Source organism: Vulpes vulpes, chromosome 14 (assembly GCF_048418805.1).
Source record: "Vulpes vulpes isolate BD-2025 chromosome 14, VulVul3, whole genome shotgun sequence".
NCBI classification, from domain to species: Eukaryota; Metazoa; Chordata; class Mammalia; order Carnivora; family Canidae; genus Vulpes; species Vulpes vulpes.
The window spans coordinates 61,582,003-61,596,693 of record NC_132793.1 but is presented as its reverse complement, the minus strand read 5'-3'; the positions used below and the strand labels follow the sequence as shown (position 1 = coordinate 61,596,693).

At 35.1% G+C, this 14,691-nt stretch overlaps 1 protein-coding gene across 1 annotated transcript in view; it reads right to left on the bottom strand.

Moving 5' to 3' along the window:
• The window catches only part of ELL2 (elongation factor for RNA polymerase II 2), a 72,066-nt gene that overhangs the window by 54,008 nt on the left and 3,367 nt on the right, over positions 1-14,691 (bottom strand). The window contains exon 2 of the mRNA XM_025992877.2: positions 1,583-1,630. Coding sequence (XP_025848662.1) covers positions 1,583-1,630 — 48 coding nt within the window. The remainder of the gene's footprint in view (positions 1-1,582; positions 1,631-14,691) is intronic.

Genomic DNA, 14,691 nt, shown 5'->3' with positions numbered 1-14,691 from the left:
ACACGCAAGGTCTCAAATATAAACTGCCAGCTTTACAATGATGCGTGGGGCCTCTAGGGGGCAAATAGTGTGCTGGAGAAAACCATATTCTAAGACTGCTAAAAGCTGTGTGTCTGAATCAAGAGTTTGAAGCCTGTACATGTTGGTTTCTCAATATTCTATCTAACTGATGCCTCCTAGTAAAATGTTCTCTTGCATTTCCCTAGCCTTTGTGTCCTAACTGGTAAAACGGAGATTTAAGGGAAGAGGCAGATCCCAAACAAGGTAACAGCTGCTAGTGAGGGAAAAGCAGCTCAAACCTTACACTATTCTCCTAGGTCTTGACCTCTCATTTCAGATAACCCTTTACTGAAAATCCTTGGAGCCCTCCAGGGTTCACGGACTCAAGCTTGCCTCTGGATCATCGTTTCAGAGATTACCGATGCCATTAAATTTTGTGACAAAATTTAAGAAGCCTTAAATAAACCACCAAAACTAATACCTAAAAAATAGTGCCAGCAGGTGCTAAGGACTACCTAACAAGCCATAAAACAAAACACAGAAGAATGCTTGCTGTAATTAGGATCCCATTCATAAACACTCAGTTACTAGGGGAGAAAAAAAAAAGACTTAATTGTAAAGCTATCACACAGATAGTCTTCTGACATCCACACAAACACCTCCTTCAAGTTAGCATTATTTACTAGTACTCTTAAGCTGGTATTGAATGATATAATTAAAACTCTTGACTCTTCAAATATTTTCAAGTTATAAAGTTTAGAAAGACTGTACTGATTTACATTGAATATTTTCATTTTGTGACATAATAAACAAAGATTTACAAAGGTAGATTCATAATTAGCAGGAATATGATCTCCCTCCTTCCACTTGTCTTTTTTTCTAGAGCGCTAAAATCCATTTACAGATATTCCAAAATTCTATACTACAGTCAATATATAGACACAAATTTAGAAAAGCATATTCAGGGAAGGAATGATGGAGACTTTTTATTAATACTAAACTCTAATAGTTAATAATTTTAAAATAATACTGACACTATTCCTATAAAGTTTATTATAAACAAAATTCATAGGTATATTTTGAGTTATTATTTATTATGCTTTTAAATGCAGCAATAAGATACATAATATTTATTCTGTGTACTGGAAAAACTCCTATTTATACATTTCATTTCTTAGTATGTACAATAAAAAAAAATTAAGTCTGCAGACAGCAAAAGTTCAGTAGTAACAATAATCACATAATTATAACTTGCTGAAAATAATTCTTTATGGTTGCTTAACTGTGGTTAAAAAAATTTCTCATAATACTGTAACATATTTTACTTCAAAAAAGGTAAAAAAATGCCATTATTCATGATTTTGGGGGAAAACTCTCAATAAGTATATCTAAATTATTTTTAAATGAATCAGGAAAAGATAACTCAAATTTACATTTACTAAATTTATATTTAGTCATGAAGTTCACAAAGTATGAGTGACCTTATATTGAGGCACAAGTTAAAATAAATTTTAAGAGATTAAATATAATAGTATGTAAGAAGAATATTAGATTTTCTTGCTGAATCAACAAGAGTACTCACCCCTTGGAGCCCTTGGAACTGAATCGAAGGTCGAAAAGGAATTAAATTCTATTAAAAGAAATATAAGAAACAAACAGGTCAACCTTGTTAATGTGTCACAGAACTAAATTTTTAAACTTTAAATCTGTGCATCTGGTCAGTGCTATAGTCTATGAAAATATCTTTTCATTACGTAATTACCTAGGTTTATATATTATCATATTAAGATGTCTTAATTAGAGCAAGATCATCTTGTTGACATTTCTCTGAATACGCAACCACAGGTATATTTTGGACGTGTACTCAGGTTTTTGAAAATAATGCAATTTGGCAAAAAAATGATTAGTATATTAATTGTCACTTTAAAACACATTCTTGCTTAGTTTCTTAATAGGTTTTTAAAAGGGTAGGGGGAGGGAAGAGATAATTGGGGGAACTTTACAAAACTCTAAAAGGATACTATAAATAGAAAATTAAAGTACTTGATAATGAACTGTGGTTTTCCAGATTCTCACATTTTACCACAGGTTAGTTTCTAGTTGAGGGTCAAACAGGTTACCAGTTTTCTTACAAGATTTTCACCAGGAGAATATAATTTTTGAACGTTTTATTTTATAACGAGCTTTGCCCTCTTCATAACTTTAATATTTTATCATAGAGTATGTATTTAGAAGAAATGCTGTTAAGTATCTGCCATAATCCCAGTCATGATTTCCTGTATAGAAAGTCACCATTATGTTTCTCTATGAGAATGCTTTTTCCAAACTCCTTTGAGGCTGGTTATAATTTCCTCTCTGACTTTCTGCAACTCAGAAGTTGTCTTAAGTTCACCACTGGAATTTGAAATTCTTCATCAATTTCATCAGTTCTTCTTGGTCAAATGCTAACTTTTCTCAATTTTCAAATTGCTCACTTCTCTGTCATTATCACAATTTCCTTCTACGTAGTCCTCTTAGCTCTTGTACCATGCCTTTCATTTCAAAAGCTAGTGTCCTTCACTTTGCTCTTTCTAGATCCACTCCCTCCTGGAGGCTCACTTCACCTGTTTGATGATGACTTTGAATCTCTACTCTATTTCTCAACTCCCTTTCTCCACAGCCTAGTACTTATTACTATTACTGTCTAGGGACAGTTTGCATTCGAAACTCAACAACAGCAAAACTGGCAAACACTATACTTCCTTTTCCCACCCCTCCCTCAACCAAAATGGCACCTCTCTCATACTTTTCTGGCAAGTGTACTTCAATCTTCTTGGCTCCCCAGGGTCACAACTTTAAATTTAATTAACAGTCTGTTTTTCCTTTCCCCCAACCATATTCTATTAGGCCATTCATTACACAATGCTAGAATTAGCAGAATTCCGAATCATAGATAATACAGCCAAGGCCTACCCCCCACCCCCCACAGGCCATGTGTCCCATTAATAACTAAGCTGGGACCAGAACCCAGGACTCAATCCTCCTATTCTGCGAAGCCGCTTTTCTTTTACCTTGTGCTCTACACCATCTGCTCTGGGAGATTCAAGAGTATGGAGGCCTACTCCTTCATGCCAGAGTTCACATTTTAGTCGGGGAACATGTGAGAATGATTAAATACTAGGCTAAGTGCTACTGGGAGGTGCAGAAAGAATTCTCAAAAGGAAGACTATGGGTTAGAGGAAATACTAGAAAAGCCAAAGGGCTTATGGAAAAGATGGTCCTTAGAAGCAATTTTGAAAAGACAAACTCCAGGGAAAGGGAATGCCCTGAGCCAAAAAGCAAGGAGACAGAAATAGACGCTGTGTGAGCAAAGGGCAGGTCTGTGTCTGTGTACAGATTTCTTTTACACTTGAAACACAACACAAAGGATGAGAATTGGACCTGGCGATCCCTGCCTAATCTTTCCTTGACCTCAAAATTTGTCTTCAGTTTTAGTTTCTATACACTACAGAATAAATAGGACAGTAATTTAAATTTTAGATCTCAGGATTTCAAAAGGTTTATCACCCTGTGAAATAACCCTGCCCTTAATCTCCTCCATTACCCCCTTAGGGATGGCCTTTAAGTCTTGCCTTTGACGTGCTCAACAATTGGAGGGCCTTCTAATTTTTGGAATAACAAAGTGAGCTGCTGAAAGAAGTGTTTCAGGGAAAGCAGCTCTTTCCGTCATGTGTAAGAAAGAGGGAAAGAGATGGATTGGGGCTAGGGAAAAGGATTAGACATTAGCTCCAGCGGATGCTTTATTTAGAAATACTCTAGTGATAAGGCCTAAATTAGTATGATTTTATCCAGAGCAAACAGGAGATGGGGGAATAGGCTGACTTTCTCAAGAAAGAATGATAAAATGTGCTGAAAGCTTGAATATCAGGCATCAAAGAAAAATGAAGCAGAGGTGGCTTCATGGCTCTGAATCATCATTTTTAGCAAGTCAGCTCCAGATTCCCTCAAATTAGGCTCTTAGTCTCTATTTTGAAAACCTCTGGACTGTTTCAGGCCCCTATCACTGAGCACCTAGATAAAGGCCTTCCTTCCCTTCAATTCCTTCCAAATACTGCCCATTGTTCAAAGAGCTAACAGAGCCTCTCTCGATACCATCCCAGCATGTCACACAGGCTGCAGTGGGTTCCATCAAAGCCAACCAAAGCCGTCCACGTGACAGGACTAACCAAATTCATCTACTTTCTCCCAACTGTGCCTCAGCGGTTGTTAACCCTTTTTGTTATGCCTTTTTGTTATGTAAACATTTTCCTTTTTTTTTTTTTTTTTTTAAGATTTTACTTTTAAGTAATCTCTACATCCAATGTGGGGCTCAAACTCACAACCTCAAAATCAAAAAGTCGCATGCTCCACTGACAAATCAAAACCAAAAGTTAAAAGTCGCATGCTCCACTGACAGAGCCAGCCAGGCACTCTTTCCTCTATTTCTACTTCCTTTCTTTCCTTCAAGCTGGTATGCCTTCTCAAACACTATTTTGTCAATTCATACTAATAACTTACTTAACATTCAAGTTTAAGATCAGTTTCTTCAGGTAGGCCTTCCTTTGGAAAAATCAGGAATCAAAGGCTCAATGTGTTTAAGGCAGGTAAATGTTAAAGAGACTGATGTAAAAGCAACAAGGACTGGCAAGTACCTGGAGAATAAATGCCCACCTGAGAAAGGATTCAAATTTCAAAATGTTAAACCTTTCACAGCCAAACCAAACATGGATACCACCATTTTGCTCTCACCTATGCCCACTTTGAGTTAACTCTTGTCAGCTGCTGTTTTTCCAGATGCCTGTCTAGGATTCTACTACATTGGAGGTGTAGTATTTTCATAGGTTGTCTTACTCCTAGTTGTTATGACACAGAGGAGTCTAACACATATTTAAAGTATTTATCTACATTATGCTCATCTAAAGAAAAAAGTGATTGTAAAATCATTCTGGCCATATTCTTTTTGTACTACTCTATAGCAGCATATTACTACATACATATACTTTACACATTACTATTCATGGTTGTAGACAAAATAATACAACCACACTTCACTTTAGTTTAGGGACTTGTAAGAGTAGCTTTAACTTTAACCAGATTTTTTTGTTTCAGGACTTGAATTTAGAATCTAACCTTCCCATATGCTTACAGTTCTATCTCTGTTGTTTGATTCCTCAACAGAAATGATCATTTTTGTTTACATAGTTTTGTAATGTACAGGGCATTTTTATATCCATTGTCTCTAGTGAGCCTCCTAAAACCAGTCCTGGATGGTAGGAAGGCATCATTATCGCCCATTTCAGAGGGAGATAAATGAGTCTCTAACAGGTAAAGGGTATTGTGGAGGAACACCAAACTAGTGATTAGGAAAGCTGGACTTGAAAGCCGGACTTGAAAGCCAGCTCCCGAAGTCCTAAACACAGAACACTTTCCTTTCTTGCCTCTGTAACAGGTTACCTCACAGTGCTGGACATTTAAAGGTCCTTAAATGCTCATTCAATTCTGGCATTTTGTTTCTTTTTCTTTTTTGGGGGAGTGGGGGAGCATTTTGTTTCCAAGGAAAATGAATTTCAAAAAATGATTACAATTTCCAGGCTTCAGTTTCTGATTAAATAAAAACTAAACAATAACTTTTTTTTTTTTTTTTTGCTTTAAGGACCATGTATAAGGAATATGTATAAATATGTTATCATTCTTCATTTAAAAAGTAATAAAACCCTCTCTATGAAATAGTTATGCATGCTTAGCCAAATAGGACATACATACTAAGATCACTGTTACTAAAAAACTCCTTTATCTGACAACCCAGAAGAGAAAAATACATGAAAGTCCAATCCTTCATTGATTTTAATCCCAATTTTAGACAAGAAGATGTTACTAGTTCTAGAATGCTTTAAAAATGCACAAGAGACAGCTAGAACTCTATACCACTTATTATGCATCTGACCACTGTGTTAATGGGATAGCTACCAGGAATTCTGAAAGTCAATACCAATATGAGCAAATGTTTCATGCATGTTAGCTCTTTGTCTAAATGTTCTTTAGTCTAAACATGACGCCAACTGATCATATATATATATTTAATTCAATTCTAAAAGATAATGTAATTACAGGTGATAAGGACCTCTATTTTAAAATAAATGTTTGACTTACTAAGTACATTCCTATTACAACTGAGTTTCAACAAGGGCTTCAAATTTTGATTTTTAGCTTTAATTAAATATTGCACCAAATAGCTCCTTTGAAGATCAAGTAACTCTAGAGTTTAACTGAATAGTAGTTGAGCTCTAAGTAAGATAGTGATCTAGTATCTTCAACCAGCAAGAAACACAGCACAGACTGAATGAAACTGACTAGGGAAACTCCTTTTGACAAATGCTTCAACAACCTGATAAAGGTGGTGTTTTGTAGTCAAAAGGTTCTGTTCAACTCTTAGTTGTTTCACTGTTATTAGAGTTCCTTGAATTAACTCTCTGATCTCTTAGGAAATATAAGACATTCTTAAGCATAGAAGTGTGGGCAATACTAAAATGCTCAAAAGTGTCATTACACTTTTCACATTTGCCATTACAAGTCAATTCTACTGCAACAAAAATTGCTCTATGACCAAATAAATCTATGTCCATTTATTTCCAGAAACTATTCCTCACAATGTATCAGGACTATAAAAGTAATTTACTAAGTAATGTTACTAAGTAATCTCAATTTTGCTGAGTAATAATTTCTGACATGATAGTAGAAGAGAAGGAGCAGAGTTAAGGCTTTCTGGGGTTGAATAAAAGAAAGTTACTTATTCTATGAAAGTTGTTATAACTATCTCTTGAATATTTACATATTACTTATCTATGTAGACAAATTAAATATATGATTTACTTTTACTTTACCAACCACCACTGGTTTTATGAATATACAAACACAACAAACAGCATTCTGGGCCTAGAAAAGAGTCTCTTAAGAAACACATTATAGAGATCTAACTTCATTCTCTTAGATTAGATACATACTCGATACATCTTTAGCTTTTCTTCTGAGCCCATCATGGAACTCTGAGTCAACTCAAAGTTAACTTCAATTATTTAATCAATCAATAGGCATTTATTAAGTAGTTAGTATTTACCTGAATGCCTAAGTTGCATTCTAAGTCATGATCAAGATAGTGCAAAAAAATTTCCCAAGTCAAATATAATTTTGGAACTTTGCCAAAACCCAGAAAACTTTCTAGAAATGGTAATGGGTCAAGTGACTGCTTTAAGTGGAATTGCTTCTCACTACTTAGTTACTATTTACTGAATGCTTAAAACATGTCAGGCACTATAATCATTCTTACTATCACCTCCAGGAATTCTGAGATCACCTTTGTGATTTCAATTCTCTGCTAAGCCCCAGGAATTACCAAAGGTTATACAGCTAGTAAGTAGCCTGGGACTCAAACCCAGTCTCAATTTAAGAAATGTGGTGTTTTTTTTTTTTTTTTTTTTTTAAGAAACGTGGTCTTAACCACCACTTTACAAAGCTAGCCTCTCCTGCCACTCTTTAACAATGGTTATAGAAAATGTGAAACATCTGAAAGTAAGAAAATTAAGAATTCATAAGAACTGATAAGCACTGACAGCTTTTTTTGTTTTGCACTACAGTTTAAGGATACTATCAGGTACTTGAATTTGTCGTCACTTACACAAATAATAAAAAGTATTTATGAGTTTCCTTGGGATACAATTTGTATAAAAATCATCTTTCTTAAAAGATTTTAAGAACTTGTGGTTGTGTTTTTTTTTCTAGTTTAGAAAGTCATTTTATTGTTTTTAAAAACTTAACCTGAGAAACCAAAGACCACTTAATAATTATATTTTAACCAGTGTAATTAAAACCTATCTAGGTAGGGAGAGAAGAGGCAGAAAATAAACTGGAGCAAAAGCAGGAAATAGTGCAGGAAATCAGACACTTGCTCCTAGAGAAATCAAATATATTTAGCCCTAGTCAAAAGCTAGCTACATTCTAAAGTAATGTTTAGAATGATAGCATGCATGCAAAAGTTATTGATAAATGATAATCAAAGCTACCTTAAACAGTATCTCCTTCTTTGCCCCAATATTTTATTAAATGCCAAAGAAGAGTCACTAGGCTTCACAAAATCTAGTACTTTGCTTCATTAGTCAATCCAACCACACATATAAGAAACTTCTCTACAAATTTGGAAGAACCAGATTAAAGTGAATGTGCAATAAAGAATAATGTCTTTCTAGTCATTATAGCATAGAAAAGACTCCTAGTCTCTTGAGTCATAGAGTACACAGAAAAGAATGAAATATAAAAGGATTCCCAAAACAATAGTGAGAAAAGGTTAAAATCTGATTTAATATAATCCTTGTTTTGAATGATAGCTTCTGAAAAACTGTAGCTATCTGATGAGGCAAAAAAAAAAAAAAAAAAAAAATATATATATATATATATATATATATATATATATTTATATATTTACTTTAGTTGCTGTGACCCAGGCTTGTTAAAACAACAATACTTGAAGCCTAATATCCCATCTTTTTTTTTCTTTTCTGAGAAAGCTTAATGTAGGCTTTGTGACTATATAAAAAGCTCACATGTCAAATCTGACTATAAATGCAAATGAAGATTTCTTTCTTGGGATCATGGTCTCTAGAACACAAGGAGAAACAGTAAAAGGAACTTGGAATGGAAGATTTATTTTTAAAGTAAAGAAATTTATAAAATAAACCATCTAAAATATGTTTACAGGGACGCCTGGGTGGCTCAGCAGTTGAGCATCTGCCCCTGGCTCAGGGCGTGATCCGCAGTCTCAGGATCTGGTCCCACATCAGGCTCCCTGCATGGAGCCTGCTTCTCCGTCTGCCTGTGTCTCTCTCTCCCCCCACCCCCCCCACCTGTGTCTCTCATAAATAAATAAATAAATAAATAAATAAATAAATAAATAAATAAATAAATACAATCCTTTTTTTTTTTTTTAAACAAACGGAGTCATAAGAAGGCTCGAAACCAGGAACCTGCATGATCATACCTAATGTTTTAAAAAGATCACTGGCTGCTGTGTAGAGCACGCACTATGTGGTTAAGAATGGAAGTTTAGAGGCTAGTTGCAAGTCCATGGAAGTCCTTGAGAGAGAATGGTGGCTGGGACTGAAATATCTGTGAAGGATGGGGTTAGATTTTGGATATTTGGAGATTCACAGGACTTGTTGATAGATCAGTAAGTCAAGAAATGAGACAAATCAAGAATTACTAGCCAGTTACTACACAACTGGTGACAGGTGCTGCCAATTACTGAGATGGGGAACACTTCTGAAGATGTAGGTTTGAGGAGTGAAATCAAGAACTGTGTTTGGATTTGTTAAGACTGAGATGCCTGTTAAACTTTGATAAGATGATGAAGTGTTGGAAAAAAAAGTGCCAGGAGCTAGAGGAAGGTCAGAGCTGGAGATCAATATTTGGAAGTCATTAACATATAGATGACATTTAAATCCATAAAACTAAATGAGTTCAACTGGAGAGAATGAATAGCTAGAGAAGGGAGCTGGGATCTCTAACATTCAAAGACCAGTCAAAAAAAGATGGTCAGCAGAGGAGACTGAAAAAGAATGGGCAGAGACATAGGAAGAAAATCAGCCAACTGTTTCCGTAACAGGAAGCAGTGGTTAACAGATTGGAATGCTGCTGAGGTCAGGTAAGGGAGGAACAGAGAGAGGACCAATGAAGGGACCTAGTCAGGTGCAATCTCAAGAGGTGTGACAGAGACAACCTAGAGTGACTTGAGCAGAGGATGGGAGGTAAAGAAGTAGACACTGCTTTTCAAACACATCCTTAAAACATAATCCTTCTCTCTTTAGGTGTACCCTTGAACGAAGACTTTACTGTAATTGTTCACAGATCTGCCTGTTTGTATTAAAGCACAAGCACTTTCTTGATGGCAGGGACCATCCAGGACTTACTCAGCTTTTTATCTCTAGTGCATAGTTCTATGCCTGGCACGTGCCAGAAAATTACTGTTTGCTAAATGAATAAATGAATATTTGGCAGTTATAATTCTGACTCTTACCTCTTAATCTTAAAAAAAAATCTTAAGATACTCAATTGAGTTTCTACTACAAGTATATGTTTTCTGGTTCTGAGGCATCATGATTTCTGATAATGGAAATCAAAAGCAATGATACTAAGTTATTTTTAAACATGCCAACACTTAAGTTTCTAGGTAAACATATCTAGATCCTTAAACATCTCAGTGAATCTTATCAGTAAATTTAAGCCTGGCTTCACCTTTGAATAAGTGGAAATTCTTCTAGACAAGATTATCTCCAAGGACCATGCAACCATACCTTAAAATGTCCATTAAAATGTATATGTATAACCAAAACTTTATGAAGTCACATTTTTTTGTTTAATTTTTCCCAATGAAACTAACAACAAAAAAGAAAATCAAAACACCAAAACAGAAATGGAGGTAAAGGGGAAGTGAAGACATTGCCTCCTTCAAGGCCTCCAAAATAATTTCAAAATGATGTTGGAAATGTAAATTCAGGTACTTTATACAGTGTTACTTAATGTTTCTAGTCACTAGGGACAGGAAACACAGGTCTGATCTTCATGTTATAATCAAATTATATTTTCACATTATCTGTGCTTGATGATGGTCTTAAGTGCAATTTATAGAGGTTATTAAATAAAATCTATGAAAATATAAAAAAATCTCTGCTCAAAACCAAAAATTTCTCCCACTTAATAATTTCAGCTTCCTCCCAAATATCACCAATCCCCCAAATTTCCATTCTAATGTCAAAGTTTATAGGATATGTGAACAATTTAGCACTGTTCTAGTCTAGTGTCAGACTCCCAAATATACTTCTTAAATATAAAACACCTAATCAAATCTAAGTCTCTTGGTCACCAAACAAAAGATTAAACATTTACTAAAATGGTACTCATCTTCTCTGTGCCCACCCCACTCTCCCAACTACTTCTGATTTCTCCTTTTTCTACCAAGAATACCTGTAGTCCTGAGGGCTAGAAATCTCAATTCAATCTTATTCCTTTAAAACCTGTTAAAGTCTATAGACTGTATTCATCTCTAATGTCTTCCATAAGCATCCTAGTTTACTCTGGCCTGGAGCACATACTTCATCCTAACTTGTCTACTTCCTTCCAGATTCATGTTCTATTTATCATGCAACACTGAGGCCAGGATAATCCTAAAATACAGCACAAATCACTTTATATTTCTATTCAGTGTCTTCCCAGTGTTGACAGAATAAAATTTAACCTTCTGTAATTTCCCTTTCCTCTCTTAAATTCAACTATATTTTTCGCCTATATTAACTTCAGGTTAAGTAGAATATGGTATTCCTTGGAATTCCTCAGACCCTGCTGTAACTTTTCTAACGCTGTCCTTCCCTCTGCTGGAATTGTAGTCCCCCACCTAGTCCTTGCCTGCTAAAATCTTGCAAATATCCTTTAAGACCTGAGGATGCTTTTTAGACCAATAATATATAGGATCCCCAATAAGAAAGGACATTTATACCATTTGTCTAACTAGTTACTATAAAACCATCAGCCAAATGCTCTGACTATAGAGTTCAATTCCGGGTGCTAATTTGACTCATGAATTTTAAGGAGCAGGCAGCCTAATTAATTATAAGATTCTCTCTTCTTATAGCCTATATTAAACTGCCAGCCACGGAAATGCTAGCTTTGGCTTTTGTTGGCAAAGTATTAGTGAAGGCTCTTAAACCCGTTTTTCCTAAATATTTAACAGGACTCTCAAAGGCTATAATGCCATGACAGAAATTATAGATAGGTAGGAAGAAAGAGAGGGTGGGAGCAAAAGAAAAGAAAGCAATTTTCCTTGGTAAATTTGAGCTGAGTTATGTCTTTTTTTTTTTTTTTTTTTTTTAAGTTTCAATTTGGCTCTGGAAATATGGCCATTAATTACCGTGTTCTACTCCAGACCTGCTTTTCTACATTTTTGCATTAAGTCATGGAAATGTAGTATGGAACTGAGATATGCAAGACAGTCAAATGTGGGGTAATATACACATCGTTTTCTTTATTCTAAAACTTAGCTGATCTTAAATGTACAAATGCCCAGATCATCACATTTCAGGGACATCTTTTCAAATACTCCAAATACATTTGGCCCAGTGGGCAAATACCTGACCTGGACTCTGGTGCCAGGCTCCTGAGCCTCTCTATGGTCACTGCAAATTGTTAAAAATGACCCAGGATTGGTTCAGCTGAAATTCTAATTTTCCTCTGTGGGCTTTATCACAACTTACCTAGTAAGCACTATGAGCACTGCCTTCATGATTTTTTTTTTTTTTTTTTACAAGTGCAAATGGAGCAAATGGAAAGGCTGGATCTGGTGATTGTCTTCCATAAGCTTTCCTGTAAATCATTCCAAGAATTCTACGCCCCTTTCCTTTTAAACTCTTTTCTTGAACATGTTCCAATCCTTCACATATGTTCTTTCCTTCTCCTTCCAATTCGGGTGCCAAAGTTCCCTGTCTATCTTTTTAGGCAATCTGGCTACTGCTTTTCTCTGGGAGGAGCACTCTTCTTTGCACTGAGCACCTGATCATTTGAATAAAAATTTCAAACACTTAACTGCAATACGAGATACAAATTTGACTTTACTCAATAAAAAGCATGTAAAATCAAGTTCAGCCTGAAGATGGGTCTAAGGTAGAAGTCAGTAAGATTAATGTTTTAAACTTAAACCTGGCAACAATTAAAAAGTGCAAGAAAAACAATGTGATGATGCAAACCTCTTTGTTTTGGTTAATAAACATGTCCTATGGCAGTGGCAATTCTGTCCTGGCAGGTCTGGATCCTCAAGTAATGCCTTAAGAACAGGGTCTTCTATATTTATAATGCAGATTATTGAACACATACACACTCAAAATTGTTTGAGGACAGGCAGAAAAATGGGAGATGAGAAAAGTTTAAGGTAGGAGTCTTTTCTATGCCTTAAACCATAAATATAAAATCAAATGCTAAAAAGTTCACCTGGTAGAAAGACCAGTTAAGAGGAAATCACCTGCCTCATGACTTGTGGAATCAGTGATTTTAAAAGATCAAGTAACATACAAACGGAGCTATTGTGAAGGGCAGTAACTTTGGAGATTATGCTTTGATTGGAAATAACAATATGGGGCAATACTGAGAGTTTTTCATGCAAAATTAAATGTAAGTGTATTTGTACAAATTTTCAAAACACTATCATTTTCCTAGAAGACACTTATCAAAGAAGGAAAATTCATTTAAAGCCAATAATTAGAGTTGCCAAGAGAATATAACAGACACCTTCTTAAACACATCCGCTTTCTGATTTTAGGCATGGGTAATGTAAAGTCCCTGCCAAACACACCTATGCAAGGGTTTTTATGTAATAGGTAAACATGATGATATTATTTGAGCCACCATCTTCGAAACAGACTAAATATTAAAAAAAAAATAATTTGACAGGCTCAGCAACGACAGAATTTGATAACAGTTTGATATTTTTTCTTACTATAAACGTCAGAATAAGCCAGCTACACATTACTGAATTAGCTAAAATATATTGTAGAATCAAGAGCTTTAATTTTAAATACAGTTTTAGGATACATTTGGAAGAAATATGTAATTATAGTAATATACATTCACTTAAAGTATGCAGCGCTTATACAGACCACGCAATCACAAACATCAATTTAGGATGAATATAAAGTTGTAATTTGTAACTTTATTTAGCAACTTTCCTCTCATTTAAAATAACCTGTCTACAGTTCAAAAAAAAAAAAAAAAGTAGCTTTGTAATATATCCTAGATATCTGTATTATTATGCCTAAATTTACTTTCCATTTAACACTTTTTAATATACGATCAATTTGAAACTGTTTCCGCATTCATATTGAGTGGAAAACAACTTTTAGGAGATACTTACTCCAATTCTAACTCCCATTCTTGGACTCACAATTTCTCCTCTCTCCCCTACCCCTAAACCCTGTGTTGAAAGAGTCTCAAGATAGCATTTTTTGTTTCTCTAAAAATAGAAAACTTGAATAATGATGGTCAATTAGATTTGATTGTCTTTTGAAACAGTGAGGAATTGTTTCCAAATGAAGATTCTGTTTCTGTGTACCATAATAACCTCATATACTAGTTAAATTAATTATATCTAAAGAACTTTTGCATTCTGCTTAAATCATAGTCTACTAAAATCCCCGAGTTTACCTCCCTGAAATCTTAGGTCAAGCGGATTAATTTAGAAGAGTAAATCTAGTGGGCAAAGTAATCTGAGTAAAAATAACTTTCTGATGCATAATTTAGGAAACTGTTGAAATTTCTGGCTCTTAGAAAGTCATCCAAATATGAGGAATAATAGTCATAACTTTGCACAGGCCAAAGTCAGTTGAAGGCCACCTGTCAAGCATCAACCTTCCCATCTGAGCACAGGAATGGTGGGGACAGTTTTCTAGGAATATTAGCGCCCCCCCCCCCCCCAAAATAAAGCCATTTTTCCTCAAGAGGGAATAGGCTTGACCACCAGAAACTTCTTCCCATTTGGCCAATATGTGCCAACATATTTCTAAACAGCTGCTACAATTTCAAGTCCTGGGTCCTACTTCTGATAAGAGCGTAAGGTATAAAAAAAACCAAGCAAGTTATCTTCCT